Source organism: Anoplopoma fimbria, chromosome 17 (genome assembly GCF_027596085.1).
Source record: "Anoplopoma fimbria isolate UVic2021 breed Golden Eagle Sablefish chromosome 17, Afim_UVic_2022, whole genome shotgun sequence".
NCBI lineage: Eukaryota > Metazoa > Chordata > Actinopteri > Perciformes > Anoplopomatidae > Anoplopoma > Anoplopoma fimbria.
The window spans coordinates 16581936-16604004 of record NC_072465.1 but is presented as its reverse complement, the minus strand read 5'-3'; the positions used below and the strand labels follow the sequence as shown (position 1 = coordinate 16604004).

Here is a 22069-nt window from a genome sequence, read left to right as displayed (position 1 = left end):
CGTTCTTTCTTTATTGGCAATTTTTTCTGAGTCAAGTCATTTGGTTATAATAAACAACCACTGAAATCAAGATTAGTGATGCTCAAGGATTTGCGGACTGATCAGTTTAAGAGAGAGTGGAAAGAGGAAACGGGAAAGAGCTGAATATATGCAGAGGAGCAGGTGAGATGGGAATCGTCTCCGTCCTTCAGTTTGATTCACTTTTCTAGACAAAATATAGTATACATAATATAAATATAATAACTTTATTACATTGTCAGTATATATAATATATTCAGTGTGTATAACGCACACAAACACACACACACACACACACACACACACACACACACACACACACAAACACATACACAGATCAGCACAGAACACACAAAACAGCTAAGAATGTTCCGTGTTCCGATTCTATGTGACATCTCTTAATAGTGACCATCCATAGAACATGTTCATGCACTATAAGGCACTGAGAACCAGGAACCAGCCAGTCACATACTGATCTCACTGAGAGAAAGCAGTCTACTTGTTGTTTCTACTTGTGGGCAATTTAATTGCGATATTTGGGGGAAATGACGGATAATCAAAAAACATCAAACTCCTTTCGTAGATTTACGAAGTGGAGGAACGGCGATGATGTTGATGTAAGTAACCGCCTGAACAAATCTCTGACCTTCTTTATCTTCATACCTGAGAGTTTTTCATAGATGCATATAGAGCAGTTGATTGCTCTGGAAACTTCTCTGACCAGTATTCTCATCTTTTGAAGAACTGAGTCAAAATAGATCAACTCAATCATATTTTGTTCAAATTTATTTTCACAGCAAGCTGGGAGCCAGTGTAGACAGGATAATCTGATGGCTTCACTAGTGAGTCCAGCATCCTGGACATACAGTGGTCTTTGAGTGCTAAGAGGGCTGCAACTATCCGACAAGCAGAAAGGCTGTGCGCTGCAGAGAAGGCCCGAAATGATGCTGTTCGGAGGAGACTGGGACTCTCTGTTCAGGACGTCACCCTGCCTTCACATCGACCACCAGCTTTTCCCAGAGAAAGCACAAAATCTCCTCGGCGAGGAGGAAGACTCAGCTCTCTTTTAGATGTAACTGGTTTGAACATGGAGTACATTGACAGAAACCAGTAGAGTCCTAGAAGTTTGGATGAGGAGGAGGACTACTTCTGGGACAAGGTGTTTGTTGGCAGTCAGATGGCTACACTTGCATGTAAGGCATGCAGAGACGGGAGCCCAACTGCTTCCCTCCGCTCTGTGTCCAGCCTCAGCTGTGAAGATACTTACACACCCAGTGAGCTGAGGGACATTTGTCCGATTGAGGATGCATTGAGACCAACTCTTCCTCCTACTAAACCAGTACAACTGTCCAGGAGAAGAATTTCTGCCAAACTCAGTGGAGCAGGTCAGTTCTTCTGAAGACACACTGTTGCATGAGGATGTCTGTCTTTTGTGGGAACTTTTGCAATTTCTTCTAGGTTTGCCTATTTTGCCGTTATTCTCAACAGACAAGGAGGTATTTAATGGATGTGGGCTCCAGTCAGCTAAAAACAAAATTGAGGCTATAATGGATAAAATTGGAGCGATTCAAGCTTGTCCCTTCACCTCGAACCCCAGCAGCACCCAAGAGCACCCCTTTATAAAATGACCCTTCCAGCACCTCCTAAGATGACCCCTGTTTTGCCACCTTTGGCCCCATGCCTGCCAACAGTTCCCCAATCAAAGAAAAGTGGAACTCAGTGGCTCTGCAAAAGCTGGCAGTGGAGCTGGTAAATCAATCTATGCATATCCTGAATAATTGTAGTACAAGCAGTGAACTTGGGCTCCTCAAAGTTTTTTGTAAAGAATTACAGTAGCTACAGTAAGTACAATGCTTTGATGGAGTATTTTCCTGTTTACCAGGCCAAAAGGCAGCCAGTGAATGCAGCCTCCAGACAGCAAGAAAAATTTAGCAGCAGCCGTTGACCAACCCTGTGGAGAGTATGTCAGTCTGCTTCAAGCTGCTCTCCTCAGACGACTGGTAAGACACTACTTGTTAAACCAGATCAGCAGTTATTTGATCTTACTTCAGGGCCTTACGTTGAAGCTAGTCAGTTTTAAATCAATACACCCTGCCAAAAGCTGTTTTATTAAAGTTTGGTGAGGAGCCAGTAAATGTTGTGAGCTGTGATCAGTTGGTGCATCTTAGTAAAGCGTAAAATAGTATGCTATTATACTTTACATTTAAAGTTGGTGACATTTGCAGTAACATCACGTGTGTAATTATTTGTGATGTACAGGTTAACTCACCATAAGTCTTGTCACGTAAATTTACAGGATGAAAAAAAACTCAGCTTAAAAGCGATTCAAGCTCTGGCACAGCACCACTCAGAGACCCTGAAGACCAAACTGCATGAAGTTTGTCTGGTTCTCATTGAGGAGGTATTGTACACACATTCCTCTCTGTGTTTTTGTTTTCATCTTTGTGTCTCATGTAGTCCTCCTTCGCCTACATGTGCTGATAAGTCTGGACTGTTGATGTTTACTCTTACTTTACAGGTGCATAACCTGCGCTCAGCAGTGGCCTGTGAAGCCATGAACACCTTGGCTCAGTTATATGTTGACCTCCAGGAGGCCATGGACCCCGAGGTAGAAGGGACAGGCCGAGCCCTGCTGTTGAAACTGGCCCAGACGACAAACACCTTTATTCAGCAGCAGGCCAATCTCGCACTGGACGCCATGGTGGAGAACTGCAGCCATGTTCGGGTCATGACGGCTCTGTTGAACACAGGGCTGAGGTAAGAGGAGAGAAGAGGAGGCATTTATTATATCAGTGTTAAAACAATTGAAATGAAGTCAAATGAAACATACTGACTTGATTTGTATAATTGTTTTTGTCCCTCCTCAGCCAGTTGTGTTGCAGTTAGAAGGAGTGTGGCACAACACCTGCACCAGCTTGCAGACAGGTTTGGAGCAGCCCATGTGTTGGCAGCTTCCTGATTGCAGTTATTTGAATGTGTGTGGATGCTGCACCAGAAGTGAGGTGGGTTATCAAGTTATTTTCTACATTTTGTACATCTTAGTATTTTATTTCCATTTTATAAAAAAATCTAATTCCTTAACCAGAAGCCACTAAAAAAGTGATCTTCCAGGATCTGGCCATCCACAGGGACTTTCTGACTTTCTGTGGTTGATGTTATTGTTTGGAATATGAAATGGTTACAGCTCCTAATGTTTAATACCAGGCTCAGTCAATTCTCCATTAGATATAAAGGGACTAAGTTATGGAATAGTTCAATTCAAATTGCATTTCAGTTTACCCTAGCTCAAGAATTTCAAATAGGCATATGTAATTTCTGATAAACCAAACCATTCCTGTCCATATGTAAATTAGTGTCATATTGCTGTTGTTGTTGTCTTAACCATGCCTCTTGAAAATGACACCCTGTATCTCAGTGAGCTTACCTTTCTAAATAAAGGTTCAATTTAAGTGGGAAAAAATCACTGCATCTCCTGAGGAAGACTGGACAGCTCTTTTTCTGTACCCATAGTCCCAACACTCACTGCTTCTGTTTCAAACAAGTTGCTATGCCTACACAGAAAAATAGGTCACTTGTCAGTACCTTGCGAAATAACCCATATGAGCCAAAAAGGACAGAAAGGTTGTGGTCATGGTTAAAAATATGCTCAGGGCTGGTAAGGGAAAGACGTGGGGAAGGTTAAAAAAGGAGCTGGGATATGAACCACAGTCTCCCGTGTCAGTGTCAGACGATTCAGGCCCAACTATGCAGCCAACCACTTTGACAGAAAGAAAGAGCTTTTGTGTTTGGACAGCAACAAGAGGTTGCTTGTCATGAAACATCTACATACATTGCTGTGGGTCATTTGCACAAATATCTTTCTGACCCTCTTTTTTAATCTTCGACTGTCATTCATATCCGTGCTATTTGAAACTGTGAAATAAATGAATGCTGAAATAAGTAAAGTAAATACCAACACAAGCATAAAAAAAAGAATTACTAATTAAATTATGTTCAGCCAAGACCAGCTTTTGAATTACACACTGTTTCTATTTAGAAACTACATGTCTGTCCAGCTCAGTGTTTTAGATTTAATAATCAACTCTGCCGCTTTGACTGGCGTTAGCTTAACCGTTAACCTGTACGTTACAGTCTGTACTATAAGCTCTCTGTGTGTGTGTGTGTGTGTGTGTGTGTGTGTGTGTGTGTGTGTGTGTGTGTGTGTGTGTGTGTGTGTGTGTGTGTGTGTGTGTGTGTGTGTGTGTGTGTGTGTGTGTGTGTGTGTGTTTGTTTTACAGTTTTTAAAAGTGGTTTTAACAAAGCATTAAACCTAACTGAATCAGCTTTTTTGACCAAGTATGTGTACACACACAGGGGATGTAGATATAACTTCCTGGATTAAGAAAAGAAGAACTAAGAATGAGTGTATAAGCATTCCGCTTCACACTTTTTATAATTTTGCCATAATGCCACATTTAAGATAATTAGAAATATCAGTATAAAGTATATACAAAACTTTTCAATGCTATGTTATCTTGGTCAGGGACAAAATAACAAACCATCCTTTCTAATACTAATGAGAAAGTCTTAGTAATAGATGTATATATGCACTGTAAAAAATGCCTGTAAAATCCATAGTAATTTACTGTGTTTGTGAGCAGTGACATACTGCATACTATTTCCCAGTAAAATACTGTATACTATTTCCCAGTAAAATACTGATACTATTTAGAAAAAGGTTAACATAGCAAAACACCAAATAAAGTTATACTTTAGGATTACAAGTATGGGAAAGTTTGATGAAGAATTAAGACTTGTGTTGTTGCCACAGGTGGCAGCTGTGTTTCCTTGAACTCAAGTACCCCTGTTCACTTCTGCAAAATCTGCCAAAGATAATTCATTAACAACCAGGACAGTGATTTATACCACATCTTGTACCTTCCAAGCCCTGCACACTTGTTGCAAGCTCCTCCGTCAGAGATACACAGAAAGACTAAACAGGAGACGAGTATTTTTGAGATGGAAAAACCTGAAACAAGGTCAGGACACCCAGAAGGATGTCAATCTGCTTCAGACGATGGCAAATGGTGAGTATACATACGATCTTACTCCCCTTTTTTATTGATAAGAAACTTTACTGTTTTGGTACAGTGTCACATCTCTCCTCAAGAGCTGAAAAAAACCTACCTTACTCTACTCAGCCTCAACCAGCAGACAGTGATCGACTAGTTGCTGAACATAGTGGAGCATTTAGCAGCTAAAGAGTCAGATATTTCCCTGTTGGCGCTTACCAGAACTTCTCTGTAATAATGGGATGTACAGTTGTTCAGTTGCTCATTTGAAAAATAGTTTGCCAGATAAACTTTAAAGGTAATGATATGTCAACGACATGCTCACAACTTGTTTCCGTTACCCCAAAGAGACCAATTAGGAAAACAAATGTTCACGAAGAAATCAGTACAACTATAAAAGTAAAAACATAAGGAAACAGATACTACCGATAAAGCAAATACTACCAATAAATCGATAAAATATGCAAGAAAGAAATATGTTAAACAAAATCCACTCATCAAGCACAAGACACAGTTATGAGTGTGTGTGTGTGTGTGTGTGTGTGTGTGTGTGTGTGTGTGTGTGTGTGTGTGTGTGTGTGTGTGTGTGTGTGTGTGTGTGTGTGTGTGTGTGTGTGTGTGTGTGTGTGTGTGTGCCTCACATACTGCATACATTTGTGTTTTTTCACACACTGTGTGTTAAAATCTTCTGTGGTGAATGTAGCATAGCGTTGTGGAGGTGGTGGACACCTCAGGGTGCCTGTGTGGGACAGAAACTGACGCAGAGGGAGGGAGAGAATGGATCATCTAGGGTCACCATCTGTGCCTTTCTGTCAATAAAATACTTTTGTGCCTGTGATAAAATGGTTTATCTTAAATGATTTTCAGGTTCATTATAAGATAAAATAAGAGATAATATAATCCTTTATTAGTCCCTCAGCGGGGAAATTTACAGGATTACAGCAGCATAGAGGATAGTGAAAACAAGAGACATAGTAAAACAAAAAAAACAAGATCAAAAATAAGTATTATAAATAAGCAAATGAGCAAAAAAAAAACAGTAAAAAACAGTAAAGAATTCAGAATTATAATTATGTTAAGTTATAATACTGTATCTCTTTAAGTATTCTCTTTTTCCTTTTGCGTGCTGTTGTTTTGTTATACTTTTATTGTGGCTTTTATTGCTCGCTAGCGTAAAACCTGCTGTGATTCAAAGAAAACAGCAACCAACTCTTCAGTTTCACAGCTTTAAATGTGTGCAGGTGTGCAGTGAGAGTAAGCCTCATTATTTAACTCTTGTTAAGGAACATTGACACCACTGGCATTCTTTTTCATTTAAAGCCTCTAATGTAGGATTTGCTGTCTCTCAGTGGTAGAATGAATGAATGAATGGCTAACCTCCATAATACCCCAATCAGAAAATAAACATTTACCCCAAAGACTGCCATTATAAAAGAGACAAAGATAAAAATGCTGGTAGGACACCTGAAACTCCAAACAGGTGCATGTCTTAATCATTGTATTGGGATTTTTTTAACTATGAAAAAAAATTTGTAAACTTGTTTGTCGCAAACAAATGAAGCTCCACCACATCTTTTCCCCTAAAATGACAAAAATCGTAATTTTGACATTTCAGTTTATGTACAAATTAAACAGGATACCATTAGTAGTGAGTAAGTTTGTTTTGAGCTTTGCAGACATTCATGCTAGCTTTTCTTCCTTTTTCCACTTTTTATGCTAAGCTAAACTAGCCTTGTTCAATGTGAGTCAAAGGGGGAAAATAATGCGAATCAAAAATCCTAAACTTCTACTTTTTTGGTTTATTCAGAGTAGCAACACAACATGTTTAATAAACAGAACAACACTAAAGGTGTACTGCAATGAATAAATCCACTTATTTCTTGTCACTGTGGTAGTGTCGTTTGTTAGTATCTGTAATCTCGGAGGAAGGGGTGAATCCCACAATCTTCCTCAGCAGATAAAGAGTGAGACTGAATCACTTTTTCTTTGTCAGAGTTTTCATGCGAATTTGCGTGAAGACTTTCACATCGATTGTCAGTTCCACATCACATGGAATCCCACAATTCATTGCTCTGAAAATTGCTTACTTTCATTAAAAAATGAATGGGGTGAACTTTGAGCAAACGTTATAATGTTTACCATCTTCACCAAGTTAGTGAGGATGGTAAATTGCAAATTTGCTAATTAGTACTAAGCAATAGGTAGAGTTGAGGATGATGGAAATTTCACTAGTTTTGCAAAGTACTTGACATTTTTTAGTGACTTGATGAATGGTCCGAAAATTATTACGATTAACAGAGGGTTAATCGTAATAATTCTCGGACCATTTAATAAATTGTTGAGACATTTCACTAAAAACCTAAAATGTCAACCTTACTGGTGATGTAGTTTAAGAAACTGGTTGTGCATCAAAGTTCATTTTTCAGATTTTTCTGTCTCGACCAGTGTTGAACATACTGACGACAGACATAAATACCTACAGAGCCATACAGCCAGCCTGCTACTGTGCAAATCCCATGCTCTTTACTGTGAAGCCTTGTGGCCTCCATGAACAGTCTCCGCCTTAAGTTGCTCATTCAGAAACACATAACACCCCGCCCCCTCTCTCACTCTGTCCCTCTGGCTCTTTCGCTCTCACTCATTGTCACATAAATACAGCTCTCTCAGACCTCTACTCATGGGCTCACTCATGGTCAGAGCTGGGAAGGGAACTTATCCTGGAGAGATCTAGACTTGTATTTTCTTCAAAAGGCACCAGATGAATCCCACATAGGGATAAATGGAAGCATAACCACAGACTAAAGACAAGAACCAACCTTTCTCAGGTACTCTTAACCAATCCCTTTCCCTTCATGTCACAAGCAGGTTTTTCTGTCTTTCTTAAATTTGTCCTTCTTATACATTGTGAGTGTACACTACTTTGGTTTACTTTCTTGAGTAGGAAACAAATGGTATCCTTGCAGTTCAGAGACAGCTGGGCTTTTGTGGTTGCACTTGTGCTTGGCGCCTGTAGCTGTATTATGTAGGCCAAAGGTTACCGGCTATGCTGCGGGTGAGAGCAGCTATTTCCCTTGTTTAGTGTGTGTAGTGTGACACATGAGGTTGCTCTGTGATCATTGCTGCTTAAACCTCACATTTAAAACAAACACATGACAAATCAATGTGCAAATATTTGAAAAGATAGCATTATAACAAACTCTTTTAAAAGTTACTTATAATTATACTGATATTAAATAATTGAATCCCTTGCTATGATTGTTTGCAGAAAATAAAAGGTGCATGCATGAATAAAAATGCTTCATTTTTCAGCAATTTAAGTCCTAAAAACTACTGATGTTAATAGATAGCAGAATATTTTGTCTGGTCTGGGATTTTCTAATATTCCAAACAGAAAATGACTGAGCCCACGTCTCCCTGTCGATGGTGGGCTGGGATAAAAAAAAGAAACTTACTCAGTAGAAGTGACCAAAAACTATTCCTTGTAGAGCAAAAATATTATGTGAGATATATTTTTTTAAACCACTTACTTGACAGCAGTTTCTCTTGGAACCTGGTTGGATATTTTCCCCTCCCTCATGCAGCCTATTCATTTGTCAGTATCAATCATGCCTGTTCATATAGTAACTTTCCTCCTGGCTCTTCAAGGTTTTGTGATGAACATTAGTCAGTCTGGTGCAAAGAACCCTGTCTCCCAGAAATTACATTCCTTTGAAACTGATTACAGCTGCAGCCAGACAAAATATTTTCCAAATGTTTTTTATTTTATTTGCTGAAACATAATACAGGGTTTAGTGCTTAATTTTAAATGGAACGGTACTTTTTAGCCTTGTTAGAGGCTTGGCTGTAGTGTAATGTACCGCTTTGGTCCAGACTGAAATATCTCAACAACTGTTAGATTGCCATGAAATGCTGTATAGAAATATTTGATGATCCTTTGACTTTTCCTCTTGTGGCACACGCAGATCGACATTCTTATTTGTCCAATACCTTGGTCTAAGACAAAATACCTGCATGCTAAACTAAGATGTTGAACATGGTAAACATTGTACCTGCTAATCATTAGCATGTTAAGATTGTCATTGTGATCATGTTAGTTTAGTATGCAGGTATCTTAAAGTACCACTTTGCCAAACTCCCAGTCTCACAGATCTGCTAATGTCTACAGATAATTGTGACTCAAAACAGGTTACAGTGTTCACTCTAGCACGTTCAGACAGGTACTTTTTTTTTGAAACACAAACCTGTGCAACCGCCATTATAAACAATAAGCCCTTACTGTTATTCCAACAGACTGTTTTTGCAAATGTGTTCTTCCACAGCATGTCTGATTTAATGGGGATTTAAGTCTTGTATTTGAAAAAAGCAAAAGAATAATATTTGTATCATGACTAAAATAAGTTTAAAATAGCTTTTTTATTTGTAAATCTATGTACAGCTTGCTATTTGCTATTTGTTTTCTGACCACATATTAATGAATAAAACCCATTGTGAGTGAACATGCTCTTCTTGTGTGTTAAGCAGTTCTGTTTCAGTAGAGTGTAGACAATGACATCATTTATAGGACATGAACTTAAAACATGACAGCTATGCCATATGCTATGGTTCAGTTGATTTTTAGAGCAGTGGTACTGTCTTTTGGCTGGTTTCAACCTTATAAAAATGGGATAAATTGCTCTTGTAGGGACATCACCCTTTAGACGACTGGGGGTTGAAATCCCACTAAAATGTCTCCCTCCTGTCGTGTTCGGGTCAAATGTGACGATTTACAACTTTATTCAATCATAAATATTGTGTTTTACATCTGATTGCCTCAAGGCCTTATAATATCCTCCACACCAGGCATTTGAACATATGAAATTGCTGATCACCACTTTCATTGAATTTTGAGTGGTTTACTCAACTTTGTTACACCCATGGTGTTCCCGGTCAAAAGTGACCGCCATAGGAAATTAATGGGAAACACTAGATCATGTCCATTCATCAGATGGAAAACAGCCCCATACACACCTACACATCCATTTTGTGTTAATGTAAGAGCACTTAAAACAGACCGGTCAAATTTGACCGGGAACACTAAAGTAAGGGGGGAGAAATGAACACAACAGGAGGGTTAATCGCTGCATTGTAAATTATTGGTTGCACCTACTGTTTACTCACCTCTTTTAAAACAATACATTATACATTGTATAAACATACATTTAACTATAGCCATCTCCAACATCTTTAATTAAGAAATGCATTTTCGTGTAGTTGTTGCGGTGTCAATTTTTGTTGCTTACGAACACAAGTGAAAGATACATAATATATTAAACAAACAATGCCTAACTTCTCATACACTTAAAGGATCATCTTATGTGGTATTTATGCTTAAACTTGACATCTGATTACTTCTTCCAACACTGCCAAACATCTTCTACAAAACAAAATTCAAGTACTTATGATGAAATAGGGTTAAAGAGTTGCCATCTGCGCAAATAATTTGGTCTTTGCAGAGGTACTACTTCTACTGTTGTTGTTTTTTCCCTTCTTTGCATATCAGACACGCTTGTTTCATAAAATGATGACGCCAGGCTCTCATGGATGAACCATTAACCACGCTTATCACTAAGTTCATAAATGTCTTTAAAAGATGGTGATAAAATGATAAAGAATTAAATGAAATTAAGTTGTTATTTTGAAAGTATTACTTTTAAATTAAACTATGTTTAGACCCTTTTCTTTGTCCTTTTAACTTCTCTTTTTGAGCGTTTTCAAAACCACATTACAGTAAGATCTATGAGGCAATTATATCGGTGGGTAGAATTTTATTGTAGATTTATCATATTGTTGTAAAGGTCATCCTATAAGTAACAAGAAATTGCAGAATGCTCAGCTGCATTACTATTCACCATCACAGTGCATTTAGTTTATCCACCAGAGAGCTGATAAGTTGAACTGTAAAATGTCTCGCTCAGTATGTATCTGGGTCACAATAAGAAAAAGTAAGTTAATGTGTTTATGTCATACACGATTTTAGATAAGAGATGAAATATCAATAAAGTTATAGGCCTCAAAAACCCAGTATTTGTTGGGCTAGGGTGTCCACTGCTGCAATGTCATGAGTTAAACTTGTTGTGCACAAGCAATCATCCAGTCCTTGTATTTCCATTCATTATTTATTTCTTTGCACTATTTGTATTGTTTACAACTTACAGAGCCCTTGACTTGTATATAGATGTTTTATATCTTATTGTATTGTTGGTCATTGTTCCTTTTTATTTATAGTCATACGATATTTGTATTTACATCTTTATTTATCTGTCAAGCTTGGTGTCCTTGTCACTAGCTGTTATTTCTATTTCTGTGTAAGTCAATTGAGAGAGATGCAAAAAAAACAAAACAGGGTCAAATTCCTTGTAAATTCACACATATAATTGCCTAAAACACTTTAGGAAAGTTATTTTTAGCATCTCAGTATTTTAAGCTTTTTAACAGTAATGTAGTAACTTGCATATTTTCCAGTCAATTTGCTCCACACCCACATCGAAATCCAACGCAGCAACACAAAAGCAACATTGATGGGAAAGTTGCCCTCATGCCAAGAGGTGCTGATCCTGTGTTGACCTAATACAGCAAGACTGCTGGCATTGTGTGGATTATGAACATTAATATTCAGTGATTAAATCATGTCTATATCCCTGCTGTGGTTAGTGATTATGTTGTTAGGTTGTTTGTTTGGTAGTGAAATTGAAAATAATAAAATCTACAAATAACATGAATAATTACTTTGAAACTGTAGTTTATATAATCTTGTGAACATCGCAATTTTGTCCCTCGACGTCACTTAAGTAATTTGTTTTCATTAACCCTTCTCTTGTTTCAGTGCAATGGAGAAGCCTTATGGTCAAGAGGTCAAGTTCATGCTGGATATGAGCGCTGCCCATCCTGCACCCAACACCCTGACCAGAGGACAATGGTCAAGCAAAGTTGAGTTCCTCTTGGCGGTTGCAGGACAAATCATAGGCCTAGGAAATGTGTGGAGGTTTCCTTATCTGTGCTACAAAAACGGAGGAGGTAAGTTTCATAATAACCAAAGGAATTAATAACACCACTGCTACTTTCTTCAAAAGTACACATGCAGAATGTAAAAACAACTCCTGGGTGAGAACTTGATGGCAACAAAAAACAAATATTGAGTTAAGATTAAAAGCTGCAAGAGCCAGATTTTTCTTTTAATCATGATAATGTTTGTCCATGTATTATCAGCCAAAATCTCATTTCAGAACTATTATGTAAATATTACCTTTAAGCTACTCCTTTTTCTTAAGAGTAACAACACAAACTACAAATCCTGCTTGTTCTGACATCTAGCAGTTGCTGCTTTTTATGTCCACATTCATTATGTAATATAGTCACCAAAGAAAAAAAATGTTTTGTCTCATAATTATGACTTACTATCTAATAATTACAAGGCAAAAAGAAATGTGGTGAATGCAATGTGCTCAAATACATTAATAACACACCAATGTGCCACATTACATTGGGTGTCATCAAGTTAAACAAATCACACTCAGCCACTACAACAACTACTCAACCACAGCAGTTAGACAAAACACAAGCATATGACCAAAACATCTCTATCACTTTGATAACAAGTATTTAATAAAGAAAGACTGCATGTGACTAAACCCACTGTAATTTCACAACACATACATGTCTTGAAGAAACACACTGCGAATAGAGAAAAAACTGACATATCCAGACAAGTTGAGAATGTACTTGAAAACACACATTTTTCAGAAGAAACTCAAACTGACGCCTACCAAGATTGTTGAACTGATGGACTAATAAAGGTTATTTTAGATGTTATCAGAGATTGGACGTACCTACTAACATTTGAGTTGTCTCATGAACAATGCATCTCAATGTGATTCTTGTGGTTTACCATTAGTGCTCAACCTTTAAAACAACTCATGTGGTGTAACTTTTTGTTTTGTCAAGGGGTGTTCTTCATTCCTTATGTCCTCTTCCTCTTTACCTGCGGCATCCCCCTGTTTCTCTTGGAGACATCACTCGGCCAGTACACCCAACAGGGAAGTATTACCTGCTGGAGGAAAATTTGTCCCCTTTTTGAAGGTAAAGATATAGAATCACTGTCAGACTATCCATGTCAAATCAAATAATATTGAATAAATAATCAAATTAAAACATTAAAAAGGGCTGGCTCTGCCTTTAAGTAATAAAAAAAATGGCAGTGATGGCAGACCAAATGAGGTGAAAGCTCTTGTGTTTATTGCAACCTCTCAAATCTAATCCTTTGCACAACAAGTTCTAAAATGGATGCATTCACATTTTACTGAAGTTGCTGCAGTGAATGTAAGACAAAACATCCACACACATCAAGAAATGTGATATTACAGACAACATGTTTATATGTGCCAATCTGTATACGACGTATATTCGGCAGTGCAGCAATACTGTATTATGTTTTCTCAATTTATTATGAAAATATATATTTCTTCTGCTTTATAAGAAGGTCAATGATTGCTGTTGTGGGACATACAACCTATCACACACTGACTTTCTGCAAATTTTGTTTTGTGTAATCACACTTTTGCTACAAATCTTGCAGGGATATGTGATGAAAGCTTTTTCACCACCTGAACAGAGAGAAACAGTGTTGTTGGTTAAGAAAATAACTTTAAAGTGGCCCTATTATGCTTTTCTACTTTTTCCCTCTTTTTTAGTGTGTTATATATATATTTTTGTAAATAAAATTAAAATGTAAAAGGTCTGTAGAGTGTAAAACCTGAAGTGCACGCCTAAAAGGAGTTACCCTCCCCCTCAGAATCACTGCTCCTAGCTGCCTGAAACGGCTCGATTCAATTCTTTCCTTCACTTCCGTAATTTTTGAGGTCAAAATGTTACGGAAGTAACTTAAAACTGCTTCTGACTTTGAGTTTGGCCCTCAAACAACAAAAGAGAGGGATGGAGTTGAAGCGCATAGCCACCAGTCTCTTAACCAGGTGGCCTGGGTTCAAGTCCTGATGACCTGCTGTGCAGTTGTTAATCTCTGGATGAAGAGTTTTTTGTGAAACGTTGACCAATCACAACAGAGCGGGCTAGCTGACCAATCAGAGCAGACTTTGCTTTCTGGAGAGAGGAGCAAGCGCTACAACTGAGCATTTCAGAGAGAGGGTGAGAAGAGGTGCTGCAGGACAGCCAGGATGAGAAAAACAAGGCGGAAACATGTTGTAACTATAACTTGAAATAAAAAGAAATGCACCCTGAAAACAGCATAAAAGGGCCTTGACAAGTCTTGACAATAACAGAAACAAAATTCCTGGAAATCTCAGGAAATCTCAAAACTAACAACCACGTAACACCATCTTTCCTAAGAAGCCCGACAAACTGTGTCGTGTTTGTTTAACCTGTAAAATTGAACATTACGTATCTTTGACATGGCACGCATCGGTTAGATATTGCCTCCTGTGAGCTATTACATTAGGCTGAATGAGTTACAAAAATGGATGTCTATCTTTCTCATGTGCGCCTGCAGTCAACATATCTTTAGTAAATCTACAACAAAAAAAAAGTTCTCTACACTCTATTTACTCTGCGATAACAGCCTTGTGAAGAATCAACATTGTTGTGGGGCGGATGCAGCTCAGTGGCTAGTGCAGGTCGATTTTTAACCACAAAGTAGATGGTTGATCCATGACTCCCACTGTTCATATGTTGAAGTGTCCTTGAGCAAGACACAGAACCCCAAGTTGCTCCTTTACTTAATACTTATGTAGTTTATGTACAGTATGTACCTGTATGTATAGGACAACGTTTTATTATATTAAATTCTTTGCAGTGACAGTAGTAATTATATGTTTCTTTCTTTTTGATTTAAATACTTTTTGTCTCTTTTTTTGTCTGTTTTTGTCAGGGATGGGTTTTGGCAGTCTGGTGGTAGTTTTATACTCCAGCATCTATTACATCGTCATATTGGCCTGGGCTTTCCTGTATCTCTTCTGCTCTTTCAACACTGAACTTCCCTGGGCGAGTTGCAGAAACAACTGGAACACAGGTTTGTCCCAGTATGCGATCTGACTGAAATGAAAATACATGGAAACAAACAAATAACAAGATTATTAGGAACCTTTAGTTCAATAATTAATTAGGCCAATTTTTTGGGCTCATTTGAGGATCTGGAGTGCAAAATCCAGCTGCAGGAAACGTTTTAAGTCGTGAGGTGCCAGGTTCGCTCTGCCTGGCTTAGTGTTCACTTCAAGTTACTTTACATACTTAAGGATCCCCACCAGACACATCTCCTAATATTGTCCATTTCAAACATTTAACTGCTGAACTGCCATTCTCAGTGAGTGTGTGCTGGAGGATTCAAGTATCCACATCACACTTGAGTAAATTGCATACGGGACCACGATTGGCTTTCACACTGGTTGACATACACATCTTAAACAAAGATTTCAGGTGAATAAAGAAGAGCTTCAGAATACACAAACAAGCATAAAATGGTATTTAATCAATTAAATGGTGTCATTTATAGCCTTGGGGCAGCAGCCCCTACATTGCTCACCTGAGCACTGGCCCTTGTGTACCTTACAGCAGAATACTGTGCTGCTGTCTTCATGTAGATGCCTAGCTTAACACAACCACACAAGTCATAACCATAACTATTCCCTCAACACCACTCCCCTGGCTCCCTCTCCTATCCAGCATAATGCCCCCACCCCCACATATCCGAGGAGACTATTTCAAAAGATGCTCCAAAAGGTCCAAAACTTCGGGCATCTACGAATTCACGCAAACATCTTCAATCCACCCTCTGCCCGTTTCCCATCTAAACAACCAATATGCACACTGTATGCTTGTGGAGAGGACAAACCATGGAAAACCTTTTTGCCCTCTCCAAAGAATAAAAAGTTTTAGTAACCCCCCTCCATACAGCACACCAGGATGCAACTGCTCGGCTCAGGGACTTTGCATCTGCTCAGTAATTAATAGATTAGGCTCTTTGGAAATGTCCCCAATTCCATTTTGGAGGAAAATAGGAACTTAAATTAACATAAAGGCTTTGCAAAAGGCATAATGGCATAATGTGTGTAGTTGTCTTTGAATGCATTGTTAATAGCATCCTGTGTGCCTTTTCAACAGAGACCTGTGTGGAGTTTAATGGAGGTGATGGTTCTTTGAACTGGACTGCTGCTCAAAATTCAACGTCACCAGTGAGGGAATTTTGGGAGTGAGTATAAAAACTGAATCCAAATATGACACTAAGTTCTGAAAGTGATTTGATATTTATGAATAATAACACAAAATGTGATTTTCAGGAGAAGAGTTCTGAATCTCACAGGAAGTGTCCATGAATTAGGCAGCATTCGATGGGAGCTGGCTCTCTGTCTTCTGCTGTCCTGGATCGTCTGTTACTTTTGTGTCTGGAAAGGAGTAAAGTCCACTGGGAAGGTAGGACAAGGACTTTAGCATTCTTCATGTCGTATTGCAGCAACAATTAACAAATTAAACAAGCACTCAGCTATCAAAGTCCACAATGTTGCCACAAATTAACCCTCACCCTTCCACAGGTAGTTTACTTTACCGCCACATTTCCATATCTGATGCTGGCGGTACTGCTTGTTCGTGGGGTCACCTTGCCAGGGGCCATAGATGGGATCAAGTTCTACCTCTACCCAGATCCATCCCGCCTGTCTGATCCACAGGTATGAGCACTCTTTACTACTTCTTTGTTTAAATGATATGTAACTCTGCTGAAACTACCACCTCTACAACCCTTGTGTACTCACAGGTTGTCCCCTCATTAACAAATGCATTTCGTTTGGAGCACTGTCAGGAGATTGAAATGATTGTAAAACATTAGCAAATCTGTATTCGGTGGTTCTGTCTAGGTTTACTACAGAGTTGCAACACATAGTTAACGTCATATTTCATATGTTATTTATTGTAGATAAAAACATGACCTTTATTTGTCTTGCAGGTGTGGATGGACGCTGGCACACAAATATTTTATTCCTATGCTATTTGCATTGGGTGTCTAACTGCACTTGGCAGTTATAACAAGTACAACAACAACTGTTACAAGTAAGTTTGATTTAATATTTCTAATGTGTTTTTTATAATTTGGTAACGAATATTCACAGAAACAAACACAAAAAGAAAGAACACCTCCAACAGTGACCTGCAAAAGCTGCAGCTTCATTAGGCCAAGTCACTTGAAAAGCACAACAGCCGCTGAAAAAATACAAATACTATTGGACCGTTAGCCAGAACATCTTTAATGTCCACTTTGGGCAAAAAAAAATTGATGGGCTTTTACCAAGAATACCACATCGCTTCGAAGTATAGTTAATACAACTAAAATGTATTTTTGTCCTTTTTTGTCTTTAGGGACTGTGTGTACTTGTGCCTCCTGAACAGTGGAACCAGTTTTGTTGCAGGCTTTGCCATTTTCTCTGCACTTGGATTTATGGCTTATGAGCAGAACACAGACATATCAAAAGTGGCAGAGTCAGGTAAAAATACAGAAAATGTTATTAATAAAGTGAAGAATTAATGAGCATTGTACTTTAAGGGTCAGCAATAGCACAATATGCATTTCATTCCATTAAAGTGAGATACTTTGACTCAATGGCATAAAAAAATGCCCAATGTTTTATTTTGATCATCTCATCGTGACTGCAGGTCCCGGCTTGGCATTCATTGCCTATCCTCGAGCAGTCGCCATGATGCCTTTTCCTCAGGTCTGGGCGATATTCTTTTTCGTTATGATCATCCTTCTGGGACTGGACAGTGAGGTAAGCTGATTCTTCTTTAGCACTGAATGAATCAGAAACAGCAGTTTTATTCTCTCTTGACAAAAGTTTTCATTTCAGTATAGTATATCTTTAATGATCATGAAATAACAATAACTGGGTAAAAGATTTTCTTCCATTTTGTATATGCATACATCATAACAGTCTTTATGAACAAGGGGAGGTTTGGGTTTATGATCTTTGGCCCTTGGTTGGAGTCCTGTGGGTGTCACAGTTAGAAAGAGATCAGTGTATTACCTCTTGATGTGTTTTTGGTCTTGTTTGTTTGTCTGTTTGCATATAGCCAACAGCTTTACAACACTGTGAGAACGTTTATTAACATCATTATCATCGACTGCAGCAATTTCTAATGTTAGAAAAAATCTTGCTATTGTATCCCATGAATCTTTTGTCACTTTGTGTGTCTTGATGCAGATCCGGATCCGGATGCATAATAAAAATGTCTTGTCTTAATCTTTAGAATAAAAAATAACTAGATTAGAGGATTGTGCAGCCTTGGCAAAGGTATGCACTCTCTGAGTACTTACTAAATGATTATGAAATTATCTCTGCAAAGTTTGTGTGCCGCATATGTGGAGTTGTGTAACTGGGAACTCTGTGTTTCAGTTTGTAGGTCTGGAAGCCATCGTAACATCAATTTCAGACACGAATCCTTCCTTCTTCCACGTTGGCCATCGACGTAAACTTCTTCTCCTTGCTATCAGTGTTTTCAGTTTCTTTATTGGACTTGTGATGGTTACAGATGTAAGATCATTTTAAAATGTCACTTCACTTCTTTAACAATAACCTTTTTTTCTTATGTTAAAAGAACACTATAGCTAACTGATGTCTCACACACAGGGTGGATTGTACATCTTCCAGTTGTTTGACTACTATGCCTGCAGTGGGATGACTCTGCTTCTCTTTGCCATACTGCAAGCTGTTTGTATTGGATGGATATACGGTGAGTTAATAAACAAGAGGAATGTGCATGGTTTCTTCACTGTGATGTTGAATTCCCTAACCAGAGCTTATTCCATGTACTTACAGGTGCAGACCGGTTTTATGATAACATAGAGGACATGATTGGATACAAGCCTTTATCCCTGATTAAGTATTGTTTGAAATACATCACTCCAGTGATATGCATGGTGAGTTGCTAAAAAATATTCACTCTGTCAGTTTTTATGTCCCTTCGCTAAGTCCCGCCCCCGAACGCATACTGGCCAATCATAGCGCAGGATCAGTCAGCTCCTTTTTTAAAAGGGTCTCTATAATAAGAGCAAACAACTATTGGAAATGTAAAGATATAATGGAGTAATGTCTACCTGAGCAGATAATAAAGTTGCCCTCCCTCTGTGTGTGATGTAAGCAGAGGCAGGGCAGGCTTTTTAGTGCATGCTAGTGCATGTTCTTCATCTTCTACACCTTTAAAGGGGTTTCGTCTAACAAGTTAATCATATCGATTCCCTGTTGGTTGATTTATTTATTGTTAAATTAAAAAAAACTTTACTTCATCGTAGCTAGGGTTGATTGGGGGTACATTTCTGACATGTACATTGTCTAACCAACACTTTCACTTATTTCTCTGTGACTATTTTCAGGGAACATTTGTTTTCTCCTTGATCAAATACACTCCTCTGAAGTTCAACAACACAATTGAGTACCCGTGGTGGGGTTATGCGCTAGGCTGGTGGTTCACTCTCTCCTCTACGCTCATGGTTCCTCTAGTTATGGTGTACAAAGTGAGCACCACTCCCGGTACACTGCGACAGGTAAGCTGTTTATATGTATAAATGGATCAATGCGTCTTAAAAAGGTGTTTGTGGGTTTCACATTTTTTATTAAAACCTATCTTCTCCTTTGTTAGAGGATCTCCATCTTATGCACTCCAGCTGAAGACCTTTCTTTGAACAAATCAGACAAAAAAGGACTTGAACTGCTCGACTTGACCTCATCTCCTGACAGCATGGTGTCCTAGTGTTCACAACAAACTGCAGCAGCTTCACATTTACTCAACATGCCCTCAGTGCAGTCCTCCTACTCATTTTGAGGAAAGGTTCCCAATCTTTTTGACCTCCACAATTCAAGGTCTTCATTCCGCAAAGAAATGCAGCAGTCTCAGTTGTCCCTTGAACACCTAGCAATAGGGCTGCAACTATTGATTACTTTCATTATCAATTGATCCATTGATTTCTAATCCATGATTTGATCATTTATTATTTTCAAATGTCAGAAAATAGTGACAAATGCACATCAGAATTTCCCTGAGCCATGAGTTCAGATGTTCTTAAGACATTAAATTAACTTGAATATAAATGTATAAATAACAGCGATTAGTCTTGTTTTGATCAATTGAATCAACTCTTAGTTGTTTCAGCTCTAATAGCAAGTGAACCTTAAAACGTATTGGTCATGGATGAACAGCCATGCTCAAATTTATATAGATATTTTAAATAGTTATTTTTGTAAAGAAAATGTTGCTAATTTTGTTTTGTTTAACCAGGTTGTATAACTATCTGGAGAAAAGTAACACTGCCACATTTGCCAAATGAGCCATACAGATTGAACCCTTGAGTCACTTTTAGGTCACTGTGAGTGAAGGAAATTTAATTTCAAATTGTCAATGTAACAGCGACATGAAAGAGGAAAGGTTATCCAGCAGTAAGGGTGTGATTCACATCTTGGAAACTGCCTTCACGTAAACTGTCTGAGTCACCAGGCAGACTCAACACTATTTCTAATCTGTGCCAAGTACTGTTAAAAACTAAAAACGACTTAAAATGTGCATACTGCTCAAACAGATAGGATACAGCTCAGCATTTACAAGTTTATGTTTGATGTTAAAATGAAACACCAGCGATTTGAATTGTGGTGATGGAAGCATCAAATAAAAAACAGAAACACCGAGCAAACCTGTAAATTGTAAGAGTCAGAATCACAAAGGGTATATTTTTAAAAGAGATTTGTAGATTATATTTTTTACCGTATTCTCAACGCTAAACTTGGTTATTTATAGTTTTTATACAAAACGTGCACGTTGATATTCATGTCATTTTGTATCGTTTTTGGCAGTAGTCCTTTATGTAACACGTAAATGCTGTAATACGACATTTTTCACATTTGAGGATCAATCGATTTGTTTGTTTTTTCAAGAAATTGTTTTCAAAAGATATCTATGGCACAAGTTCAATGATTCCAACCCTTCGTAAAAAGCAAACGTAATCAAAATAAGTTTCCCGGGAAGAGTATTTCACAATGCGCTGATGAATTCATGTTCAAATTGAGAATGTCCCATTTAACATTACCTATTGTAATCTATGAATACATTATGATCGACCAGTTCGCTTATATTTTGTCAATGAAAACGTTTATGTGATTGAAAGAATCATAAGACTGGTATATAACAAGCTAAAATTCATGGTTGGAATCTTATTAAACAATGTGCCATTTTTAAATATTATACGTGAATGAGGCCCTCTGGTATTCATATGATAAGGTATTGATAGGGCTCAGTAAGCAGGTGGCTCATGATTATTGATTATTTCCTTGTTTTAATCTCATTATATGGTCAAACTGACTGACAATTTGAATGGTGAGTAAAACTCAGAACGTAGATCAGATTTAATAAAATAAAGGGTATCTTAATCCAAGTTAAACTATCATTTACAAACATTCAGTAATTATCAGTTACCAGTTTGTTGTTTCCTAATAATAGTTTTACCTTTCTTAAGCAATGAAAACCATGAAAATAAACAATTTGTAAATAAAGTTGTAAATAAAATGTTAACAATTCATATTAATTGAAATAAGTCACAATAATTCATAAATGATTTGATTTGTGAGTACACTACGCAGAAAAAGGTTATTTTCTGGGTGGTGCAGTTTTTGTAGCCCAATAAAGGAATCATAATGCATAAACTGTTGTGTCTTTGAATGCACCAACACAAGGACAATTTTTAAATAATGTCCTCCGAAGCTGCAATACCAGATATCAATAGCTTTCATAAGTTCTGTGGCTCAGATCACATGATTTCCCTCAACAGATGGTGCTGCATGGACAAAAAGTCCTTAAACACCTCAGAAAATCGACATTTGAGGATCTAGAATTCTATGACAACTGAGAAAATTTCATTTGCTGGTGAAAATCATGTGTTATAACTGAAAGCTCCAGACCAAACAGACCTTTTGGTAGAGTGTTTT

General features: G+C 37.9%; 1 protein-coding gene across 2 annotated transcripts; it reads left to right on the top strand.

The window, feature by feature from the left end:
• The first annotated feature begins 4953 nt into the window (after nt 1–4953).
• On the top strand, nt 4954–21776 carry LOC129105256 (sodium- and chloride-dependent GABA transporter 2-like). 2 transcript variants are annotated; one of them, XM_054616165.1, is made up of 15 exons: nt 4954–5084; nt 11932–12122; nt 13050–13184; nt 14986–15126; nt 16215–16302; nt 16391–16523; nt 16643–16777; nt 17053–17156; nt 17463–17587; nt 17757–17869; nt 18494–18631; nt 18728–18830; nt 18917–19017; nt 19471–19641; nt 19737–21776. In XM_054616165.1, the coding sequence occupies exons 1-15, from the start codon at nt 5017–5019 to the stop codon at nt 19845–19847; spliced, it is 1857 nt and encodes a 618-aa protein (XP_054472140.1). In that variant the 5' UTR covers nt 4954–5016; the 3' UTR covers nt 19848–21776. The 2 variants fall into 2 exon arrangements, with proteins under 2 accessions (XP_054472140.1, XP_054472141.1); XM_054616166.1 differs by lacking the exon at nt 4954–5084 and adding an exon at nt 7762–7894.
• Nucleotides 21777–22069: the final 293 nt, after the last annotated feature.

What these genes read in the sequence shown, in the direction of transcription:
- LOC129105256 (XM_054616165.1), top strand. Translation starts at nt 5,017, where the DNA reads ATGGAAAAACCTGAAACAAGGTCAGGACACCCAGAAGGATGTCAATCT. An exon ending in TACAACAACAACTGTTACAA is followed by an intron (nt 17,157 to 17,462) that starts GTAAGTTTGATT and finishes TTTTGTCTTTAG; the next exon opens with GGACTGTGTGTACTTGTGCC. An exon ending in TTGTATTGGATGGATATACG is followed by an intron (nt 18,831 to 18,916) that starts GTGAGTTAATAA and finishes ATGTACTTACAG; the next exon opens with GTGCAGACCGGTTTTATGAT.